Source organism: Dinoponera quadriceps, unplaced genomic scaffold (genome assembly GCF_001313825.1).
Source record: "Dinoponera quadriceps isolate SergipeBrazil2010 unplaced genomic scaffold, ASM131382v1 scaffold1750, whole genome shotgun sequence".
NCBI lineage: Eukaryota > Metazoa > Arthropoda > Insecta > Hymenoptera > Formicidae > Dinoponera > Dinoponera quadriceps.
Genome location: NW_014556445.1, coordinates 1,028,348 through 1,054,419, shown reverse-complemented (window position 1 = coordinate 1,054,419; position 26,072 = coordinate 1,028,348). Strand labels below are relative to the sequence as shown.

At 39.5% G+C, this 26,072-nt stretch overlaps 1 protein-coding gene across 5 annotated transcripts in view; it reads right to left on the bottom strand.

Annotated features, from left to right (window-relative positions):
* LOC106747447 (sterile alpha and TIR motif-containing protein 1) overlaps positions 1-16,737 on the bottom strand; it is an 84,259-nt gene extending 67,522 nt beyond the window's left edge. For 3 of the 5 annotated variants that reach the window (XM_014624966.1, XM_014624959.1, XM_014624960.1), the window contains exon 1: positions 7,981-8,819. In XM_014624966.1, the coding sequence (XP_014480452.1) occupies positions 7,981-8,103 (123 nt within the window). In that variant the 5' untranslated portion in view covers positions 8,104-8,819. Of the gene's footprint in view, positions 1-7,980; positions 8,820-14,046; positions 14,246-15,340; positions 15,522-16,694 lie in introns of those variants that run through there. The other 2 variants (XM_014624964.1, XM_014624963.1) reach the window with 2 other exon arrangements.
* Positions 16,738-26,072: the final 9,335 nt, after the last annotated feature.

Sequence of the window (26,072 nt, the reverse complement as noted above, 5' to 3'; positions counted from 1 at the left end):
GCGTGACCTTAATTCCCTTTATGACGCCACACACACGGTATGGCGAAACGCTTTTGTAAGCGCGCCAGAAGCACCGTTTTTCTGTGATTATTTGGATTCTGGCGGACGACGTTTCTGCGTGAAGCAGTACGTAAACACTCGTCTAAAGAGCGGCTTTACAGCCTTGCACGCGATATCCCCTTCATTTACCTGCATTCGTGCGCGAGCCAGAAGAAAGAAAAAGATGAGCTAATAACAAATAATCGATCGAAGGCCTGCTCCTTTATTTTGTAACTTGTAAATTTCGTTATTGGTAACGTATCATTACGCAGTTACATTTTGTCTGCGCAAAGATTTATAACGCACACGTTATGCCTATAAAGCGCTGGACTCATTTCTTCTCTGTTTTTCAAATATCAGCATAAATGCTGTTTTCCAAGTGTTACAAGAAAATGATCGTAAATATTTATTGAAAAATGAAAGAGAAAGGAGATCCCAAAATTATTTCGGTAATTTTTCGTAATTAATTCTTTTCTCTTAAATTTCATTAATTATGAAAAAATATATAACAAAAATATTTAATTACAGAACATGAGAAGAGATTATTGACACATCAATGTTATTCCACTTGTCGCATATCGCGATTCTTGGACTTCTGCTCGCTAACGACTCGAGAACGGACGAGCTTGACACAGGATTGAGTTCGACTGGCAGCGAGAGCAATCTCCAATTTCTCTGTGACATTGTACAAACAGAATGATGAAATCGCCAGGGCCGATGCCAAGAGCATCTTTGTTCCTCGATTATTTCGAGCCTGGCATACGCAAGAGAGATCGAACGCAATCGTCTCGGACTTCCGAGAATTAAGACTCCCGACACTACCGATTTTTCGTTTCTTTTATCAGCAATGACGGCTGCAACGTCAACATTATATATTTTCGATTCTCACTCAGTTTCTATCTCTATAACTTATCGTCTAGCTAGCTATTTGTTTGTCTCTATTCGCGTAACAGCATTTACGAGCACGGTCGTAATGTCTCGGTTTCGCAATGCATTGACGTCTTCTCAATGAGGCCACAGGCGTGCAATTCCGCATCCTGGCAGTAAAGTAAGAAGTACGATATACCGGAAGTCCCGGCATGACGCTCGAACCCACGGCCCACGTGCCCCTTAAGAAACTTTACGCAACATTAAAAGGAGGAGAAGGAGAGAAAAAGAAGGGAGAGGGGGTAGATGAAATTTATATCTCACTAAATAACAAACATGAACAAATACAAATAGTTATTGTACTTTCAAATGCGTTCAAATAAATTAAGTTATATCGACTTGTTCTTTATAAGTGTTTGTAAATATCTTCGGAAGTTGTTTTACATTTTATTTGTTGAATGCTGATATTTCGAGCACATTAATTAACATAATAAATATTGCAGATAGATATCGATAAATGTTTAACAAATAATAGGTAAAATAAAAGTAAAATAAAACGTCTGTCGAGGATATTTATAGATCAATAGTATTTATAGATAAGATCGAGAGAGAGGGAGACTAGTCCAAGCCTGGCCCTTTAAATAGACGAGCCGCCTTTACACGCCGTGGGACGGTGTCTATTTCAGGATCGCTTTGGCTCTCGAAATAAAGCCTGTGACTCACATCGTTCCGTTTGATGTAGGTGGCTGGTAACAGCAGTGGCGATGTTAACACTTTTGTCGTTATTTCCATAAGACCGATCTCGCCATAAACATGGACTCGTTATTCACGATAATTTTGTTACTATTTCATAATAATTCGTTAACGAATATTTTATAATAGTTGTTGTATGAAAGTATGAGAACGCAAATTTCTTCCCGTCGATGAAACCCTGATTAACAAATCAGATTCTGTTACGTGATAGCGTAATTATCGGACATTATCGACGCATCTGCGAGACGAAGAATTGCGACACGAATTAATTAACGTCAGTATGGGTCTTGATGAGGATCGAGATCCTCTTTCAGAAACAGGAATCGTTGCCTCGATCGCAATCAAATTTATTATCGGTAAACTCGTAGGATTCACGTGTGGAAAAAGGAGGAGTGTAAACACGAGACGCGTATACGTTGAGAGATCGCATGGTATCACGCACATGCGTGTTTACGTGCACCTGCGCGCGTGCATCGACATAATTTGAATAGTCGTTATCAAGCCGGGTGCAGAGAAATCAAAATCCTTTGATAATCCTCTGATAGACGACCAATTAACTTTACGAGTGCGCTCTTTTATAAATAAGAAAATACAGGTGGACCAAGAAATAAGTGCATCCGCAAGTGGAATTTCTGGGTTAACTAGAAAAGCAAATTAAACAAGTAGCATAAATGTTAAGTGTTGTTCGGGTCCTATATTTTGGCGTAATTATAAATTGCGAACTCTGACACGAAAAAACAATCATGTGTTGCAAATGTTTGCGAAGACCATTAATGCTTTACAAACTTGCATCACATCTCTTTCATTACCGACAAGAAAACGGAAAGCGGGAATCGCCACGTGGGCCGAGGGGATATCCGAAAGATCGCGGCAGCAGATTTGCGACCGGTCGGCCGCGATCGCTTAAATCGCGTCCGGTCGCCCACGCGACTCTCGCGCGAGAGAGGCAAGCGTGTAGTATGCGCGAGCGGAACGAAATGAGCGAGCACGATTTCATTCATGCGCGACCCACTTAAATTTCATTCAACGATCGGCACGGGCCGGTATGTATGTACGCGTGTATATGTACGTACCGGTCCGCCTTTCTCTCGATCGCGCGCCATGCCTGCTTTCAGAACCTGCCGCGAATTGACGCGATATCGCTTCAAAAGTAAATAACTCCGGAAAAATGTCAGTTACGTGAAAAAATTCATCTTAAAACTGACGTATAGCGAGTGAAATCGATATTTTCATATCCGATTTCCCCCGGAATTACGTAATAGGAGTTACATAAGAGGAAAAATGTGTACAATTTGTTCTTATTTAACTTCTTATTTAATCAGTTGGGAATTCGATTACGATTATTTTTTCTCTTTTCGCATAAACTTATTGCAAGAGAAACGGAGTGCATTGATATTTTTTCTATTCGTTGTAAGAGCCGATATCGGTCGTTTGTCGGTGCAGATGCATCCGCACGAGGCGATAAATCGTGAACGCGCAAAACGCGTTCCCGCAAAGTCGAACCCGGTCTGTCTCTGCTTTCGCCGAGACGATAAGACCTCGGACGGCTTAATATCGAGTCGCCTTACCAAACAACCGGTTGCTGATAGTGCAACAATATTCGAGCGTGGTGTTAGATAGCCGGAGCGGTTTACGGACAGTTCGCCGTAATGGTCCATGCACGGATTCTGCGGGCGTAGAGTGTCTAAATTATCTGCCGATAAGACGAGCAACTGGGCAATAAATATAGCGACGTTGTTGTTTTCTATTGCCGACTTATTTATTCGATTATTTTAGACCGTCCGCCTTATCGCGAAAAATTACCGGGTAAATGTCAAAGCTATCTAACGATGCATAATCTAAAGAGCGCTGCAATATTTATCTTATACAAAAATATACTGATTTTTTTCTTTTGGAAAAGAAATGCCTGACGTGGATATAAATTACGATATCTCGTAACTTAACGCACGCCGAAATTCTCCAATGTTTTACCTAGCAAATAATTCGTAACAGCTCACGGATCCTTCGAGATAACACGGAGGAGTGAATTACACATGGTCAGACTTAGTTGCGAAACTCAACGGCCGACAATATCGCGAATCGATGAAGCGTGGCCGATCTTATAATCGCCGGTAATTATGACTATAATTACGATCGATCGCGCGAACATCGATATTTACCGGTCGGCTACTTTCGCTCACTAACCGATAAGGCAGCCATTGTGTGACCGCAACACCTCGGGAAACCAGTATTCATCGGCGATTTGCATAAACTATCGGCTGCGCTCTCTGGAAAGTGCATTCCCGTGTCAAAATAATTACTCGCGTATTCCCCTTCCTCTCTACCGCGAAACTCTGCAATTTGTCGCTATTAGCAATACTATTATTTATCTTCGCGCTCGTGATCACGCAAATCGATCGGAGATTGTGGAAACACGAACTTCTCAGCGTAAATTACGCTCGTACTTGTCGAAAAGTGACTAGAATGAATGTAATGCATGTAACTGGAGTGCGTTAAAAATTTTTTTTAATTTTAAGATTTACATGTTTCGACAATTTTTATTACGCAGATAGCGTCAACGTGAATGAGAGAGAATGACATTCGGTAAAAAAAAAACTTGGAATGTTTATTTTCGAAAAATATATTGCCACTCCGTCTATTAAATTTTAATGTTATGTACTTGTAAATTGTAATGTTGTAAACGTATAGAGACTCATCTTTCCGTTCGTATAATGTTATATAATGGTTACAATGGTACGCAATCTGATTTATTCGTAATTAATTAATCATATCGTCTAATAACGAACTACAATTTCACAATCAGAAAATATTTGGCGTGCCACGGCTCGATAATATCGCGGTAGATGCAGCGCAGTATAGATGTTTCAAACGCAACGTACGAATTTTATAACTTTTCAAATTAATATTTCGAATTGCGTGGTATGCAGTATAACTTTCGCATCGGATATTATTATATTATACTTAAAGATATTGTTAATGAGTTGACGAATTTTTCCACCGAATACGATATGTCTCGTGTTAAATAACACGCGCGGTTTATGCAAATATTAATTACTAGAGCAAACGCCGATAATATCGCTGGGAAAAATCGACTTCATTAACAGCGAATATCCGCTAAATGGAAGCTCAGATATGCTTATCTGATCGCACATTGCATCGCGTGTTGCGATCAACGTTGCATTATCTCGACTCATTTGCCGGACAATGCAATCTCCTAAGTCTTACCTCTTATTAGTATAATTTCAGACTTTGCGTTAAGATCGCTGCGCGATTATGTCGACGATGATCGAGAATCATCATCGTTCGCGCCGATGCTAATCGGTATTAATAATCGGAAGATAGAAACGTGAGATACTCGATGGGAATCCTTGATCTTTCTCTCTCTCTTTCTTTCTTTTTGCTGAAACACATTTCTCGCTCGAAACATTGTCTAATCTCTTCTTGTTACATGACTTATGCATTAACAGTTACGTCGACGCCGACAACAAGGTCGGGATCTCGCGGCTTTAACGCTGAAGATAGATACAACAGTGCGGATTGGGTCGAAGGTCGGATTAGTAACCGGCTTTCCTTCTCTCGATTAATCGTCGATGGCACGTCAAACTGCTTATCGTCAATTACATCGACTAGTGTGTTTACATTATACAGAGATAATTTCACCCTTCCTCACGACATGGAATTTATATGGATTTGACTTTGATTAATAGCTTTGTAATATATGCGTCGAACGTATCGTAATGTCGTGAATTGAATATCCCGAGAAATCGTATCGTATAGCCTCCGAAAATTCGTGTATGTAAAGTAAGCGAATGTAATCTCGGTAAATTATTAAATACATAATTTAATTTCAATTATAAAATGGAATAATGAAATAAACAGAGGTATGCATTTTACTCTCTCAAAGTGTCCAAGAAAAGATTACGCTTCAACTAGAAACGTAAGCTTTTCTAAACGAGTCTGTTATTTACAATAGAGCCTACAGGAATAATATTAAAATCACTCGTTGACCAGCTCTAATCTGTTGAACGATGCTGAAAAATATTCAATTATCCTGTACTCGCGGCGTCCATAAAGTGACACGCATAATTCTACGAGGAGTACGTTCGTAAGAAGCCCCCGAAGGAAAATCGTCATTAACGTTTAGCGTCGAGAGAACACCGTCGTTTCCATCCCGAATCTCATACATAATTCAAGGCGCCGCGGGCGCGATCTTTATTAGTTTCACGCGAAAAAATAAACGGAAAAGCAATGATGAAAATGTCGGCCAAGGCTGACGCCGCCGCCGTCGCCACCGCCAGGTGTGGGCGGACGGTGCGCAACGTAAAACGCACATTAATGATGCCGCCAGTGCCAGCGGCTGACGATTTTGAAAAATCTCCGTCACTCGATCAGCATAATTTACGCGGTTGTGGTAAAACTCGCGTGCGCGCCTTTGTTTAGCGTCCGTTCACGAATGGTATGAACACGAGATGACATCCGAAGCTAATGGCATCGCATTCCCTATCGTTACGATGTAAATTTGTCGATCGATTACCGGGGTTCGCACGACTTGCAGTCGTTATCGCTAATCCGTGACGTGGGCGGGCCCATTATCGCGCAACAAATATGAAAATCGCATGGATCGCGATCAGCTTTAACCACAAATTACTGTCAGTGATTTTTGAAAACAACAATTGCGCCGTTCACATTTTCCGCATCAAATAGGTATGTCCCTTCATTGGATATTCCAAGGAGAACATGACATCGTAATCATGCATTTAGTTCCAATTCGCAATTTTACTCGATTATAGTCGGACGCTTTTCCCTCTCGGCTCGTTTCAAATTATTGTTGCACGAGAAACTGCGTGACAAAACGTATTTGCCACAATTACCATTAATATGTATGTATATTCCAATTTTGCAATCAGAAATGTTTACCATCTCCCATCGATCAATCGAAATCTTATTATATTAAATAGACATATTTTTTCGAGACACATGAAAATATATAAAACACAAATCTCCTACTCGAAAATATCCGACAAAAATGTATATGTATTTTCTTTATAATTAATTAAACTAATTAAAAATTATTTTATAAAATAAATGGAGTAAACACTGGTAGAAAACCAGTTATAGTTATTCTCGGAGCCAAACATATTTTACAGTAGCAACATGCATGTAAGGTTATCATCACTGACACTAGTAACACTTATTAGAAAAATAATTCTCCTATTTTTGTAGTTAAAATAAAGGTATGATTGGCGCCGGAAGTAACTATAATTTCCTATTAATGAAGGAGGAAAATTGATAAGAATATTATAAAACATAAAAAACATTAAAAAAAATTTTAAGACTACTTTCTCTACACGTTCAGTCAATTTCTATATCACCCAACGTTAGAAATCGACGATTAACGACATTTTTTACGTAGCAATAAGATGACTTTGACTCGTAAACATTGACTGTAACTCGACAACAACAATTCCTGTGTCTATAGGCGGCACTTGAAAGCGTGCGGAACTGAATAAATTGAGTCGTAAAAAAGATTTAGCCTTGTCATCTTGTGGCAATAATCGTAGAACAAATGCGTAGAAAATTATCCGGCGGCTATTTTTACGATGACTTAATAGTTAGAGGTGTTAAGAGCGATTGCAAAACCGGAAGGACAACTACTCTGACACTGCGACAGGATTAAAAAATGCCGGTTATCACGATCATCTTCGCGGATTTTCCAGTTGCCGTCACCAAAGTAAGAACATTATCAATCGCGAGTAGTCTTTGAACTTTTGTTCCACAAAACGATTCATCCCTTATTTACATCGTTATTTCTGAGCGCGGAATCTTTAAGCTAAAAAAAAGGAGAAACGTCAACAAAAAGGCAATGTTAGCGCGTGCCGAGACACCGTCGATATAATGCAAACGTAAAAGCGTTCTATCTCACGCGCGCGACGCCGATAAGTCTCCGACGAAGGTGAAAGGGGACTTGCATTAAAGCTTATAAGGAAGGGAACCGGTTCCTGTGCGTTTGCAACGCAACGTTTATAGTATCGCATCGAAAAGGCTCACTTGACTTCTCGAAAAACTTTGCCGAAAAAATACGTTGTCGAGTAATCTCACCTCGGGCGATTTACGGCTCTCGCTTGGATCCGCGCGAATAATGAATAAAACGAATACATGTACATTAATAACGCGTAATAATTTCAGTCATTTCAAACAATCTCAATAATTCAGAAATAATACTACGCAGACGCAATTGCGCGTATGAATATTTCGATAATGCAATTAACTCAATACGGAGAGAAAAACGTGTGAATTCAGAAAGTGCAGAGTACGACATACCAGTCGGTTCCTGTAATTCAGGGGAACATCGCGACCTACGTTCCTCCGGAGTTGCTTGACGGTTCTCGGTGTTGTCGTGGTGCGCATTTTCCGCTTTAATTCCTCGGGCCTCTCCTCGATCATCAATTTATCACCACATACTCGCGAAACACGATAAATCACCGATCGAATTACTCACACACCCGTTACTGCCCGTTACGTGAACGTGCGTGTTTCGGCCATGTTAAAGCAGATATGGCGATCGAAAATCTCTCAACGGACATGCGAGGTGACGTAAGTGGAATAGTGGAAGGAAGGAGGATTAGTTCGCGCGACGCGGAACACGTAATTCGGACTGTCGCGTGGCACACGTCGTTTGTTATTATATCACGTACTTGAGAAAGGACGCACAGCTGAGAGATCGGTAGTTCGCTCACTTTCGTACTACATCGGCCCGACCGCCCTTCACACCGCGGCAATACTGGCTCGCTCGCTCGCCAGCCTCATCCCTCGCGCGCGACGACGCGTTACTCACTTCACACTGAACGTCCACCGTGCACGTTCACATGCATACGCGCCGCTACACACGTCGGTACTACCACGTAACTGGCACGGCACGCGCTCTCGTTGCTTTTCGTAAGCCGTGGACCGATCGCGTTTCGTCTTCTTATTCTTTTCTCATGGACATTCGTCCCTTTCGGTTGTACAGTAACCCCGCCTCCTTCTTATCGCCTTCTCGTCGACTACTCGACGCTGCTCGTTTCCGCCGATCTATCGAGTATTCTCGGGTCTTCGTCGACCGATCGAATGCGTTTCCACGTAAAACGAACAAATTCGTCGTCTCGACGTGACCGTCGGTGCCGCACTGAAGTCAGTCCGCGATCGTCCGCTCGTGCAATATCTCAAGTACCGAATCAACACCCGGGACTTGTTGGCGCCCGTCGCCTACGTTGGCGCCGCCACGATCAGCATCGCGAATGCGGATAAATTAATGAAACGTACGATACATTTATGAATAATGATGGCACTAAGGCTGACCTATCGTATCCAATGGTTTCTTGAAACAGTAGTTCTCATTTCGAAAAAACGACGGCGCCACCTGTTGTACTCGTCGCACTTTCTGTATTCGCTGGATTTAATTTTCTCGATGTACGTGTTTCTTTCAGCAATGATATATCTTGTTATATGTTTTTACTGTAGATAAAGAAAGTACGTGTCTCAAATTGGGTAATAAGAAAGGGAAAGTAGGGGAGAAAAGTGTAAATAGGACAGATGTACTGAGTGCAATTGTGCCAATTGGTCTGTTCTTTTTAGCTGAACTGCCCGTATTAGTTCAAGAAATTTACATGCACATTGAAGCATATGAAGCGTACGTACAAAATTCTCATACTTTTTAGAATGCGTAAATTTTTTGAACTAGTACAGCCAGTTCAGCTAAAAAACAGACCAAGTGCTGCGATTGGCCGGTTTGGGGTAACGGTTAGGAGGTTTTCTCATACAAGATACGTAAAATAATCTTTCGGAATATAGTCTCTTAAAAATAAGTATTCCCAAGTAAATACCTCTATTAAAAGTTAAAGTCGCGTTCATTTCAAGTTGCGACCATAATTTCGTTTTCAATTATTAGTTAGTATTTCAAATATAGTATCCTCGCACCATTGTATCGCTTAAATGAAATGAAAAGAGTGACGTTAGCCACAGTCGAACTTCGTTCGAGAAACTCAATTTACGCGGAGTCAGTTAGAGGTAAAATGGCAGATCGTAAGGTGTCGATTTCGCGGGAGTGTTGGTTCTCGTGACATTTTCGCGAATACATCCGAAACAATCGGCGTTGCGAATAATGGTTATTGTGTCTCGAAATGCCTATTGCGAGTACCATTGGAGAATGCTGCAACGATCAAGTACAACGACGAGGATCGTCACGGCGTGGGTTTACGGCGTCGGAGAGTTACTTTTGGATTTATCATTATTATGACTGATTACGTCGGAGAGTTACTTTTGGATTTATCATTATTATGACTGATTAGGTTCGACGACATGGGCGACAACGATCCATGAAGATATGTGAGTCTTTCGAAACTCTTCTAAGAAATCACAACCTCACTTCCGACTTGATTTATAATCGCAATTAAAATTGAAACAGAGCTCTATTTATAACTTTATACGTTATGTAATTGGTATAATAGAACATTCGAACATTTGAACATTACAAATTACGTCCATAGGCATATATACATATATATACATATATATACATATATATTTACGAATTACAGATTGTTTATAAAATAAACCTAAAGTGATTTAGGCCTATACTCTGAATTCTCTTTCATCGATCGAAGTGCCGTAAATGTGGCTTCTCAGCTGATCAGATGGTTTCTAAGTCACTTTTAGAGATAATTTTATCAATAAAAAAAGAGTTCAGAATATGGACCTTAGCCCATCGAAGACATTTATCGCGTCTGAAACCTGTGATCATGTTTTTAAACATATTTTTGAGTCGGTTGTTTTCGAATATATTTCCGGATTCTCTCGTCGAAACCTATAAAAGTGGAATGTTGAGCATGAAGTTAATCGGCATCGAAGCCAGTGTCTCCTTTCGAGAAACGCAATTTAACCTCGAGAGTCAGAAGTTAGTCACAAAGCCGACTGCCAGATTCCAATTCACAATCGGATCACAATCATAATAACGAATATCAGATCTATTTAATGCTCTTATTAGATAATACGTGGTATACTAAGGAATTTTAATCATTTATTTTTCAATTCTGCGAGAACTTTAAGCTCCATATCCACCTGTGTAGAAACTATTCAACACACTTATCGACATATCTATTTTAATAAGCTTACTTATAAATAACCTCGGTACATTTGTCGACATATCTACTTTAATACGCTTATCACGAATGCCGTATGGATTACTTGTAGCCTTTTAACGATACATCTAGAAAGAACGAAGACTAGGAAGTCGTTTCGCGTTCGATTTCTCATCGCGCTCGACTCTCCGGGTTATTTCGCGGCGAAACCACATTCCGTTCGCTACATCGCGTTCGCTTCACGACGCGCCGACCTTCGCGGAGAAACAGACACGCGGAAAATGTTCCTCGGTCGGTGCCGCTATTAAGTAAGGTATTCTCGATATTCGCGAATAATAATGCATCGTTGCTACAACGAGTTAACCCGCGTTCCACGAAGATTGCACGATGCACATTCCGCTCGCAGCGTCGGCCGCGACCGCGGGTATTCAAAGTGCAGCGAATGAGAATAATAACGCGATGATTTATTACTACGTTCCGAGACAGCGAGTCCTCTTTGAGTAAGAAAATTGAACATGATAGACGCGGTAAAGTTGTAAAGCTGGTGGAACGATGAATATGCAGTTATTTGCGCGAATTATTAGAGAAACGTTTAATTATTTCTAAATTATCGCCGCTTGAAGTCCCATTCGGAATTCCGTTTGAAATTTATCTATTCTGATAACTACAGTGGAAAGACGAAAATAAAATTTGCTTTTTTTGTATATCCTTTTTTTTGTCATAATTTTTCACTTCTCCGTTTTCTCTCCGCATTTTTGTTCAATAATATGAATATTAATGTCTTGTCCGAAATTAATTACTGTGAAATACGCGCGATATTCGTGAATTGCCAATTACCATAAAGGGTTTTACGATCGACAGAGTAGCGAGTACTGGTGATTGTCGATATTGACCAACGGTTGACTGGCAGACAGTAAGCCGGTAATTCTACAAGACGCAATAGCACTATCGTGATAAACGCAACGCGATGATTAAGCGCGTACTTTCGCCGCGCATCGAGGAACAATGAAGCTTGACGAAGAAGCGCCTTGACCTAAACCGTCCTCCCTTCGAAGAGATCGAGAAAATCCGATCGAGGAATTCATTAGGGTCTGAGTCGAAGTTTAAAATCTAATTTATCTTACATCTATTAATTTGTGCCAGATATTATCCTTATAACCTTATAAAATATTTCAATTTTTCAAATTTTGTTTGTAATGTTTGTTATATAAAATATTGTTTGTTATATAAAATATTGTTTTGTAATACATAACTATTAATTTTTAAGTTCCAACATGGAAAAAACAGCAGAAAGTAAAGATATTTCGAGATTCTCTATCCTTCAAATTTGTTGGAATTTGTAAAATGAATTATATTAGATGTATATAAAAAAATTGTTCGTTTCTTTCGCAAGTCTTCGCTTTATTTTCATATGGTCAAAAGATTAAAACTTTTGTACACATTTGATACAATAAAAATTTCGGCTCGAACGATCACATGCTTCGATACAAAGATGTTATATTTTTCCAGAAAACTTAAAACAATTAAAGATCGTCAAAATATAAATTTTGTAAATTTTCCAAATATAGTGAGAATGTTAAAGATTGTTTCTATAAATATATATTTCTTAAGAATTTCAGAATTTGTTGATTAATGCAAATTTCGTAAAAAATGATTAAGAAGTTAAAAATCTTATCAGTCGGAAAACATTCCATCCAAGGACGAAGAATGTTGTGTGATGCGAGAAGTTTTCGATCGGTTAAAATCATCTACATCGTAAACCGCGTTACACGCATACGCAAAAAACGTCGCAGCGAGATTAAACGGGTTTTATCGCTGGACATTAAATTTCCCCAGTGTCATAGCGGATTAATGGAACAGTTATACAAGTTAATTGCGTTAGCGTGGAATAAAAAAAGTTTCTAGAGAAAGCGAAGACTTTGATATACGACTGGTGATAAATTATTACGCATTTTTCCTTCCCTTCGCGCAAGTGTTCTTACTTCTCGTTGAGTGAAACGTCGCGAATGATCCTCGAGATATCGCGAAACATTTCCGGACATTTCGCTAACAAAATATGAATCCTTCAACTTACTTTTATAAATTTATCTTTTCAGCTTTTTAGTCAACATCGCTATCATATCTAACAAAAAAATACAATTAAAAACATTTGTCACTTCGTACACCAAATCATCATGTCAGAGTTGTAATAGCCAATAGTTTTCATCTTTAGCGATTCTCAGCGTTCCGAAGATGTGGCAAAAATTGCGAGTTTTAGAGGACGACGCCTTTTTCGGAGGCAATCAGACATACGTCGAGCGATTTACTCGTTATTCTCGACTCCGAAGGTCGTGTGCTCGTTCCACTCACAGTCGCGCAGTTGCAACAATTGCAAAACGTACGATATTTATCGTAATGAGAAAAAAGCGGAGTCTTTCCCTGTCGTGGAAGTACCCGTTTATCCCGCTTCTCATGGGTATCCGTTTTCCAGCCTCGTAATGTCGTCTCTCCTTATAGAATGCGCGTTTTTCCCTGCGTTATACGTACGCACGTCGACAGATCTAACGAAGCCGATCGATTCGTTGCGCAATTGATCGTTACTAACAGGTGCCACCGGCGAATTCCTCTCTCGTCGCGGAAAAGAGAAAAAGAAGCGAGCACGAGTCGCGTGACCTTTAATGTTTGTCTCTATGTCATCCATCCTTTCGCGAATTTGCGAAAACTGAGCCGATTGCCGTGAAAATATTTTCACAAATCACGAAAAAGTATATCTGTAATGTAGTTTCGATAATCTCGTCGCACTGAATAGAATTTAAATTGCGATATGTTGCTTCTTATGTTAGAAGCAAAATGTACTTTGCATAAAATTATATACTTCTGTGCTCTCACGATTAATTTAAATATTTTCGTGATCATAACAGCCCATGATATGCTTTTTATTTATTTTTATTGATATTGAGAAACGCACACATTTAATTGCAAACACACATGACATAAATATAGACTTAGAAGTCTAGATTTTTATTTTTTTACCGAACGAATATAAAAAAGTGACATTGGAAACTAGTTCCTATTGCCATATGATACAAAACACTTGTTAATGTTTTATCTCTGTTTAAATTATATAATGACGTATAAATTGTTATTCATATGACTTTGGAATCTAGATGCACCAAAAGGCACAGCGTGCTGCCATCTTTTACGAACAACATGAAGCGCTGTTCGGCTGCTGCTGCTCGTTATCAACGATATCGCGTTTTGCGAGAATATGTATAAACCTTTGCATACGTACCTCTTTACCGCGATACGCGCAGCAGAACAATCCGTTACCCATTGCGAAAGCTGATGACCGGTCTCGATTAGCACGTCAAGCCACGACGACGATTCCTTCGCGTTCCATCGTGTCAGTCGAAATATCACCCGGCTCATCGGCCTCCTCTTCCCTCCTCGCGGCGAATCTCGTCCTCGTCATCCTGGTCGCGCGCGAAAACCTGTCCCGTGAAAGTTGCCGTTTGTTAGCGGCGACTCATTTTTTTGCGAGGAGCGCGACATCGAAAATTCGGCGGATTTCGGACACCGTTCTGTCTCCCTCTTTTTTTCCAAACCCTATTTTTTTCTTATATTATTTTGATCGAAAAATGACGAAGTTTGTGTATGAGTTGGAAGAGTGAGAAAACATCGACGCATTTCGTTACCTTAAGTGGCGCACCGATCAAGACCGTAATCGCTAGTGGCTAATTGAACGCGCTTGCAACATTTTAATTAACGGCCGCTTTAATTTGCCTCGCTTGCCGTGCTATTTGCGTCCTACTTTGTCTTGATGTTCTGTAGAATGCGTGCGAAAGCATTTATTATTACGTTTATTACATTTCTGTGATAATTATTGACCAATCGATATAATTAGCACGCGATTTTACGTGGAGTTTAACAACTAAGTCTTAATATTGATTAGATTTTTTTCTCGGATATTAGAATATTTTAGACATGTCTTTAAAGTAATAATCACTTCGCGATGTGTTTAAGGTCGGCAAATACTTTATAACACACGACTATGATTAATGACCTATAACTGTTAACGATTGCCAGGTCTTTTTCATTATAAAAATAGAAGATGACGTCGACTACGAAGTTTTTTTTTTTAGATCGCATAAGAGTGAAACTTCTTCACGTTTCTTGATTGGATGCTTTATTTATTACCTTTCGCAGACTTTATTTTTTAAATTTTAAATTATAAATTTTAAATTTTAAATTATATCTCTGATCTCGAAGCTTTTATACAAGTTCTTTTTATCTATAGAGAATTATCTCTATAGAGAATTTCTTATTTAAAGAATTTTTTGTAGAGGGTTTGCGAAGACAGGATTACGGAATATTCAAGTTCAGTTAATTAATATTCGTATGCAGTTATTACTAGCTAATTAACATCGCGTAAATAGAACCATGTTTTAAATTCTCTTTGAGATTTAATCAAGCCGATTGAATATAATTACTGTAAGTACATATAAAAATTGTTAATTTTATTATTTTCTTTCGACTACTTGCTTTTAATTAAAGTTTTACCACGAAATAATATTCAGTTCACGCACAATATCTCGATATCCGTACAGAGGTCGAACGTTATCAGTCCGCAATCAAAGCACACGATATTGTTTCATGATTCCATTCGCCGTCCTTTAGCCGTAATTTTGCCGACTTTTAGCACGTGGCGACCGTATCTCGCGGCGTGTTTTCGTAAACGCAGAGTTACGATAACGGTACGTGTGTACATAGGCACACGTGTTGCGTTGTACGCGACGCGGAGACTTCCCAAAACTGCCGGCCAAATTGTAGGAAAGTCTTCGAGACGCGTTATGCGTGACGCGCGAAGCCGGCACCGACTCGCGCGTTACGCGTGCGCCCGAGCGAGCGCACGGTACCAATATTCATACGAGTCACCGCTTTATTTTACACCGTTACATCACTATCGTCGTCGTCGTCTTCGTTCTTCGTTCTATACAACGCGCCTTTTATCGACGCGCATCGCCAATGCGCTTCGCGAAGCTGCGATTCGCGAATCGAGTCGACTGGAATGTAGGTGTGAACTTCGAAATTGAAACGAAACTTCGAAGTCGTTTCGACGCTCCATTTTTTCTATCTTTCTACCTCCAAAGTTCGAAAGTGTGCTATCGAGTGCATCGATGATGTCCGGTTATTTGTATGTGTATGTTTGTGTATGTGTGTGTGCATGGAATCTTTTAAATTTATAAAAACGAGGAAACAATTTGCTTATTATTATGATAAAAAATGCAGTTCAGCTACTTCGCTTTACCCAGGAAATTTCGTGTTAACTAAAATTAGTTGCTGTTGCCAAGTTTGTAACTCATATTAACTTTATGATAGGAGCGTCGGTATAAATTGATATTAATGAAATGGCATAATTTTGGTTGTTCGAGACTCGAGACCACTTCACGTCAATTTATTAAAGTCATATATGTGTCTTATAAAACAAAACCTGTTATTTAATGAAGTCCGCGAAAAAAAAAGTTGTTTGCCTTCTTCATGTACCTCCTAAAGAAACATAAAGATTATGATAATCGGGACCGCGCGTCTTCTCGGCAATTTCGTTTTATGTCACATGCCGATGATATTAAGACGTAAAATTATTTCGAGCTATCGGCAAGGGCTAATTGAAATTGTGTAATGCGATTCTCACGTGTGTATCAATTCGCACCTTTAATGCAGTATCCGTGCGATAAGTAATTATAATTCGACTTGCAGGTTTTACAAGCCAATTTTTTCCTCCTGTTCTGGTCTCCCGCTGACATTAAAGCGCGCTGTAACGCAAAACGCGTTCTAATGTCAGTATAAAATCGATAAAGGATAAATTAAAACGATTTGAACGATAAATGTCGTCGATCATACATGAGATATGTATTAAAATCGTACTTTTATCGTACTTACGACACACTGATTCTTCTTCGCGAGAAGATGCACCGAGTGGAAAAGAGGAATGCACTCGCACGATGCGCTCGCTGCGCTAACTGACGTGATGCGCTCGCCTCTCGCGCAGCACGTGTCGCTCGTAAACACCGGCTTACGTCAGGCTCGACGCACTCCAGCGCGGAAACGCGGTTCGTCAATAAGGCCTCGATAGTTTTGCAAGTAGATGATAGTTTGTATCGCGTGGGTACGATAACTGCGAAGAACGGACATTGGGATCAATGGCAAATTGTTCGTGTTACTTTGTGGGCGCGCTCGGCATTCTAAACTGATAGATTTAAACCCGGTAATTTCGTTCAGTCTAGTTACACATCTGTATCCGGACTATTGCACCTGCCAATAGAGAATAGATCAAAGCGGTTTTTCGTCAATCTTTGATATAAGATTCAAAGGTATATGCAGTTATTAATCATGCATCGCCAAAGTTGGAGGTACACGTTGAAATAAATGCCTTATATAATTACGAAGAACATTTCGAGGTAAATATCTCGGATTTGGAGATACCATAAGGTATGTACTTCCAAATTTGGAGGTACTACCGCGTAGGTACGTACTTCGAAATGTCCCTTATAATTATATAGAGCTTTTATTTCAACGTGTACCTTCAATTTTGGCGATACATGGTTAACAGTGTATAAGTTTGGTAGTACCGCGGGGAGAAAGAAGGTTTCAATAAAGAAAAGCCGATGTTTATCAAAACATGTATAACGATTTATTGAGGATCTATCCAAGCATGTTAAATTTCATGAAATGCAGGTACCTACCTATCTACTCGCTAGTGTTACATTAGACGCGCATTTTACTCGAAAAGACCGACCGCACGCACGGCCCGTATCTAGTTTAAAGGGAGAGCTGCGTTTTGTGGAGTCGCGATTTTTCTTTTTATTGTTTTTTTAATTTGTTTGTTCACTATACTTCTCGCGCCGATCTATTTTTCTTGCCGGCACGATCGACGGCCTGTTGAAAATCGGAAACAGACGAGCTACAAAACGACACTACTTGTCGTCAGGCAGCTTGCTATAATAACGATAATCTGTACATTTACGTTTAAGAGCTACAAAAGTCCGACTTTTAATCTTTCCCCTTGGTCGATTTCGTGGAAGGAAAGGAACAGTCTTTGTGTCGTGGGTCTTCTTTTCTCGCGATTGCGAAGAAAATTAGTTAATGGCATGTTCGCATTGTACGTTTGCATTGGACGATATTTTTGCATAAAAATCGCGTTCTGACGTTGTATGATGTATGCTCATTTATGCAATTGCGTTTAATGGAAGATTACCATTGCTATTTTTTAAATTAAAGTCTGACCGTAAAGCGATATATCAAGATGCTCGCCAATTTTCAAAATTGATTATAATAATAATTTTCCGATCGATGTCTTGATTATTTCTATTATTATGATATATCATGAGCAATATCGTATAATAAAATCGTATAGTACGAGCACGCCATTAAAAATTGATCGCCGATCGCGATCGTGCCGGCTGCCGCAATAATAAATCCGCGTTCAATCAGCTTACAGTAGTTTTGATTGCCAGTCTTCGGTGCTCTGGTAGCTCTGTGTTTTCTTTTCCCCTTTGCGATCACTTTTCTCTTCGTTGCCGTTTTCCATATTTTATTCCGAAGGCCGAATACCGAGCGATCACCGGATATTCGATCAGACTGTTGGGCTCGACAAATTCTTATTCGCTGCATTAAAATTACACTTATTGCATTATAATTAAAGGATTGTAGAATATCTATCGCCATGATACAGATGTATAGCAAAGAGAGGTTCTGTGGAATATCAAAATTGAAGTTTTGAAACTTTAAAAAATCGCTCGAGGAAGCTATTAATGCCACTAACTCATGAGGTGACAATATGGGTAGATTGAGAAAGTCTAATCGATCCGGCGTCGTGCCCCGAATTGCCTTCATTCTATTTATTCAGAAAACTCGCGTTTCGGTTTCACGTCGTTCCCATGAGACGCGACTCGCAAATGACTCGCCTCGATTACCGCGAGTAATAATCGACAATCCAAAGAAAGGCTGGAATCGGCTACGATTTCCCGGTGGTGAGATTCGGCTCTACGGCAATGCATGTGCATAATATCGAATAGCATCGATCGATCGGTCAATCGATCGACACCCAAGAAAAAGGAGTCCTTCCGACGAGGCGAGCGACGAAGGGAATTGTAAGATGCGGCGGGCAGTTCGCTTCGATTCGATCATTTTAATTACATCTGCTCTCGATGACGAGAGATTATCGTGTTAGAAGAACGTCGCTCGATTCGTCGGAGCCCTTGCGTTCGATATCCTCACAGACGTGACTTTCTCCACGAAGATTTATAGCTAGTACCAGAAGAAACTTGAATGTGCCTCGGGACCAATTTCATTTTTTTCGTTTATCTCGCGATCGATGCAATTTGATAAAAAATAACGATCAACGGGAATCTCGATTATATCAACTCGCAAAGTTTCCTGACACTTTCGAAATCGTGAAATCGGCACAATCACATTTCGTCTTCGGAGGAAGGAGAGAATTCAATCTCGAACGACAAGCGTCTCATCCTAGATTCTTCGATCTTTTATTTGTTAAACATCATAAGTTTTTATATAAATTTCGCGGCTTCGAATAAATATTTCTGAGATAAATTTTGAGTTCATATTTTAAATTCGGTAGGTTATGGCATAATTCTCGCGATATGCTATCGTAAATCTCGTTTGATGAAAAGGTATTATTGATTGATTGATGATGATGTCAGACAATTTATAGTCCTTGCTTAGACGTTCTCTAGGATACGTCACTCATTCAAGATCGAACTTCCTTTCCGGATTTTCGTGAAACCGGTCCCCAGGGCACGTAGGTGCGTAGACACATCTACGACGAATGTGCACGACGAATTTTTTAACACCCGTCGCGATCGACGATCGAGATCGCATGTTGTTCACCTGCCGTGATCGCGAAGAAGATGTTCACTGCGGATCCTTATCGACGAAATTGTAAATAAATATCCTCAATATCTGATTTTTTCTGATGGGAAATATCCTGCGATCTCGATCGCCAAAGGTGACACACAAGATCTCTACTTAATTGTGAAAGACACGATTGAATCTACGACTCGAGAGGTCGATTTCGAGAGATTCGACATTCATTTGAAAGCCGCAACTTAGAAATTCCGATTGTTCATATACATTTTATCGTGTTAAATTATCGTATTACTCAATAAAAACGAATAAAACATATATATATATGAGAGGTATTAAATGAATATTAGTATTCTGTAACACATTTAACATATGTTTGTGTGAGTCTGATATTCGTATATAATTTTAAATTGTAAAAGTGTATGTGTAAAAGACATCTCGAGAGTCTCGAAATCGACCGTCTCCCCGGCTATATACCATACACGGAGAAAAGGCTGATACAAAATCTATGTCCAATCAGAACCCGACACATACAGATAGAATGAACTGCATTTAGTCATTAGTAATTAGCGATTAGCAGTGGTTTGCTTTCTTTCCCGTTATTACGTTAGAAGTAGAACTGTGTGATAGGCATCGACGTACCGTTACTTTTTGTTTTTCTCTTTACAATTTGTTTTTGCTATTTACACTGAGTACACTGTCGCTCCTGACATTACGACGACTTATCGAGTCTTACACGTTTTATTACGGTATAATCTACGGTAGTAAGAATATCGAAGAGATCGAACGGTGAAATTCGCGATTCTCCTCGCTCGCAAAGAGAGACACGCTATCGTAATCTTCGCCGGATTCTCGCGATATTAAGTATTAAATGATACCGTTCACCTTTCTATTTCGCTTATCTCGTCGGAATATGTAATATTCTACGTAATACGTCGACCTATGCTATACGATGTAATGTGCTGTACACTGTAGAAAATATGAAGAGGAAATGTTAAGTCGCGAGACGTTAATCCTTATCGGGAAAATATTTTTTTTAAATCCGACAAACGTGAATTCATACATATCATGAAATCATTACGCAAACTTTTATCGTATCACAAAATATCACGAAGATTAGATAAAAAACTAAATTGGTAACATTCAATTTCATAACTTCAGACTCACCACAAGCGTTAAAATTAACCCGAGAAAATCCGGATGAGGATTAAAAATTTCGCGAGGAATTCGTCGCAGAAGACGCATCGATGTAACACCTCTCGCGATTTCCGGCGAATCGTTCAAGAACCGCTGCGCCTCTCCGCAATATTTTTCTACTTTTTTTGTCCCATCATGTTTTTTACACTCATCTCGCGATGAGTAATCACCGTTACAATATTATACAGTGTGTCCATAGCTACTAACGTATCGACACAGCAATGCAACGAGTTGTATATATTGTGTACTATGTATGCCGCGATAATTATAATATCCATCTCGTTCGCATCGCTGTTTCTCTTTCTTCTGTTTCGAATCATTGAAAATACAAAAATTACACGGCGGAGATCAGCCTCTCTACATATCTAAGTATGTATATATGTATATATTTATATATATATATATATATCTATATATATATATATATTTCTTTTATCCCCTTGTTAATTTCTAGCTGCAGTACAATATATATGTATGTTACACGCTCCACTTGCGACCGTTTTTTATTGTTTCGAAATATTTTTTTTTCCTTTCTTCTAATGTACTTTACGTCGCAGAGAATGGCAAAACCGCAGCGGTTCACCGATACGATTCCGTTCGAAGTTACGAGGTCCTTTTCGCGAGCGATCGGCATTCAGAATTCGCCTCGTCGGTTAGAGGAAGAAGAACGCCATTTAATATATTATACAGAAGTGTATAGATATAAATACTGACTGCCACAATTAATTGCGTCGCGTCGAGATTGAAATTATTCAGTTGATCGTACAATTCACATAACTTAGTCTCGAATTTTTCTTCATTAATTTCATAACATTTCGCCAACATTTTATGTAAGATATAAATACGATTTACCGTCTTCTTTGGTTAACTAAGATAATTATGCCAAGATTATGCTTGTTATTTTAAAAAGTATCTATTATAATCATAAATTCCAAAGAATACCGTGAATATTACAATCGCTCCAATTAAGCTTTTCGACGAGATATTAATGAACGTAATAGGTCAACTAAATAATTGATTGTCGCGGTATTCGCTTAATTATCGGGCAGCCCATGCATGTACATGTATGTTTTTGTGTTCGTGTACGAAGAGTGTGTAACAATGTGTAAAAGGCATTGCCAGCAGCTTTCCTAAATTATATCATTATTTTGGCCGTGAGTTTAGAGTGGTTCGGGCCCAGGTGTGCGAATAAATTTGCGATGGTAGACACGCGAGGATGTATGTGTAAGTATGTGTATGTGTGTATGACACGTATGTGTACGCGAATCACCCGGGCCCCTGGATATATTACACACATATCGACTACTAAAATCGAGAGGGACAAATGTCTACGTGTATACAATAGTGTCGACACACGAGAGAGAAAAGAACGTACATGTATTTATTATCCTTAAAGGGAGAATGCTGAAAGGGGGAACTCGCTTTCACGCTCTTTTATACTGTCATTACGCACACCGATACACACGTTGCCGAAGATCATCGGTCATCTATTTACAGAGAATCTTGCACTAATTTCTTCGGTTTACTCGAAGTGAATTAGACACACGAGTTCATCGACAGAGATTGATTTATTAGTCCTTTAATCACGAATCCTGATGCCATCCCGCGCGATGATCTACAAGATCCTGGCCGTGATTAAGATGCTCTCACGATTAATTCGCGAATTCACGCTTCTCGGTGTTAGCGCGTAATCACGCATAATCATCGTAAGTTGCGTTATTTATTGACAAATGTAGCCTTTGATCACCGTTATATTTTTAACGTCGCTGTTTTTCGTTCTCTACAAAATTTCCTCAAACAAATGACGAGTGTCAATTTTTATTATTATTAAAACATCAACGTTTCGATCATTGTTCCGCAAATCAGGGTCGAATTGTTTAATGTTAACATAGCTGTGTTTGCATTTCCCAGTTGCATTTATAAGCGCGAAGTGAGAGCATCGCGGACCGCGAATACTACAGCCTTATTTACACAGAACGCACGAAACACCAAGAACGAGAGACACGCAGAACATGAAACTCGCGGATCGACGATCGAGGATCGAGCACGTCCGCCCTCCGAACTTGTCCTCCGTCCTCTCACTAGTCCGGTAATATTTATAAAAAATAATAGCCCTCGCCCCCGAAGCTTATTCTGAAATATCTTACAGTCGCCTCCGAGCTAGTCTCGATCGCGATCGCGTCGCGTTAAAGACGAAGGCTCGATCGACTCGATTTCGTCGATCACACGGAAAATACACCGTGTCGCTACTCTATGCGAAAATCGTCCGCGCGAAAAATAGAACGCGTCGCGAAAAGCCGTTGCCGACAAATCAGATTCATCGATCGCTCCTCGGCGCGTCCTCACCATCGACCGATCCTTGCTTTGTTGCTTTGTTACTCCGCGAGATCGAGGGTCGATCGTCAATTCCGGGGTTGGAAGATCGAGGCGAAATTGCACGAGGGGCTCCCAACCCAGCGCAGAATTCGTGTCGTCCGCTTGATCGCTACGAGCACGAGGATTATCCCGCTTTACGCGCCGCGAGGAGAGCTCTCGAGAGCTCTCGAAAACGTGTCCTTCGAGAGCCAAAGAGCGGCCCGAGTGTCTCTACATGTTCTAGTCTACCTATGTACATCGACAGCTTCGCTGTGTTTGTTGTCGTCGCTTAAACGCTAAAACGTTGAAAAGGCTTCGGGCTACTTTCAAGGTACGCGAATATCCCCTCGAAGTTCTCCGAAGGATCGTTGAATGTCTGTACAGTCGGCCGGGCTCGTTCTCATTCGTTTAACGGAGTGCACGGTAATATAAAATACCAAACTGTTAAGCGCAGATCGATAGTCTTCGCTGAAAATTTAAATGATATTCTTTTCTTAATATAGATATTGGGATGCGCGACCAATTTTCGAATTGCAACCGTTTATGAAACTCGCTGATTGATGTTTTGCGCTTCAAACTAGTACTAATAAATATTGAAACGTTAAATTTCGCTGTTTTTCGAATTTTTAACTAACGGAATCAACTTGGAAAAAGAGTAATATTATTGTAATTTCTAACAATTTTATTGAATGTATCAAAAACACGTCCCGCGATTAAATTTATATGATCAGAGATGTGATTTATAACACGTTTTCAAACCATAAAAAAGAAAAAATGACGTTATTTTCGTTGCAGCTTAATATACTTCAACTCTGACCTTTACTTAAGAAAAAAAATATATTCGATCACTTAATTATGCCCGCCAGTCAAAATGTTGCCAAGACGCAGTCGAGATAAAGCTCATCTAAAACGCAACGCTTGATGTGTTTTATTGTTTATTAACGTGTCTGAAGCACAATTTATCAAGGTCTGTTTCTTAATCAGCTATAATTCGAAAACTGTTTATATCTCGACAATTTTATTGACATTTTATCTTGTTAAAAGAAATTATTTGAATTTTCAGAAAAGATATTGGCGCGTTCATCAAATGACTATTACCTAACACCCCGTAAATTCCATCAAATTGTGAGACGTGCTACCGGAAATACGTTGTCTGTACAATCGGGCGACTTCGTTCAATTTTGCGCAAACTTTTCTTTACGTCCGTTTGATCCTTCTTCCGTCTTTTGACTTCGTTTTATTTAACGCGAATTAATATTCCTGTTCCATTCCACCTCATCCATTCCTTTTTTTGTGCCGGGAAAGAATGCGAAATGCAAATTGGTTTTCTTTCATCCTTCCTCGTAGGATATTCTTAGTTGTTGCGTCTACTTTATTGCTCTTTCAATAGCCGTCACGATTGGTATCCTACGCGAATCATCACGAGTCCTTGGCCCACAGAATGTCCTCCGTTTTATTGCAGTTTTATATATTCTCGTGTATAAACCGACGTGCTTCGCCAATTGTATAGTTGGATTTCTGTTTAATACTTGTGATATTCATAACTTTCATTTTAAGCTTATTATTAAACGACAAATTTATAGATTCAAAGATTCGTTAATTTTCTTAAAAGTATATCATCGCTACAACGCACAGTTCAAATTGCGTCGAATAAATTTAAATCGTATCTATATTAAATTACTAGAGTTCGGATTTAATTAATCGTAATTTAGCCTAAATATTAAAAACAACATTTTCTTTAAGGTGAATTGCTAAAATATCTCTCCTAGGCATCTCTTCAGCCGTTCCTTTTTATAACGAGGAAAACAATAAGAAATTGCTCATTTCATTGCTATATCTTGTTTCAGCTATGGCCCTGCTTGCAACAAGGCTTTAAACGCGGCTCGTAAAATGCAATTGCGACACACATGTGCCTCGTTCGCATGTTGCTTTATGACTTCTTGTTAAGTACCGTGTAACTGCGCGCGAATAAAGGCTTCGTCCTTTCTCATCCTTTCGGTTCGTTTTAACCGGGAGATGTCAATCGACCAATATCTTTCGCCGACCTTTTCGAAATTACGAACTTTCACGATGAGTGTCGAGCATTTTAGAATGTTGAATGACAAACTCGCGCATTCTTTGGAAGTTATCTGCGTAAACTCATTATTACTTCCCGTGATATTCAATTTCTAAAACGAAGAGTAAAATTTGAAGCTAATGCTAATCTTCAAAATACCGTCTTGAGTGAGAGACTTCTGGACCTATATTTATCTTTCCGCTCGCAATACTTCTCTTAAAATTGATTATCTTAAAATACCACAAATGCGCGACGCATCTTCCTGCGTTTTAATTAAAGTTCGACAGGACGATAATAAGCGGTCAACCTTGTTTGAATTCCGTCAATATCCGATCTGCCAAAATATGCGAGAAATTGAACGAAGTCATGCTCGACTCGAACGTGTATGTATGTACAATCTATAACACCCTTATGTCATTACGGTTCCCTTACGTATTCACTTAGGTACGACGCACTACTCTTAAATTGTACCGATGTATATAATAATCGTAAAACGCGATATATTAAGGCCTCTTAGTTACTAACGACAGGTCGTTACGATTTTATCTCTGACTGCTACAACTACCCTTTACCGATAGGAAAGCGACAAAAAATGTTTCGTTTCGTCTCGTCTCGAGTCCGCAGAACCACCGAGTACCGATCCATCGATCGTTCCCTACTCTTTCGAGAAATATTGAAACGGAAAATCTTGAACCAACACACGATTGATTAATACTACGTAAGTGTACATTATTTAAATCATAACGTGAACACTGCACTGAAATCTTTTCACATCCCGAATATTTTCCTTACAATTACGAGACATTTAAAAATCTGCACGGGAACGT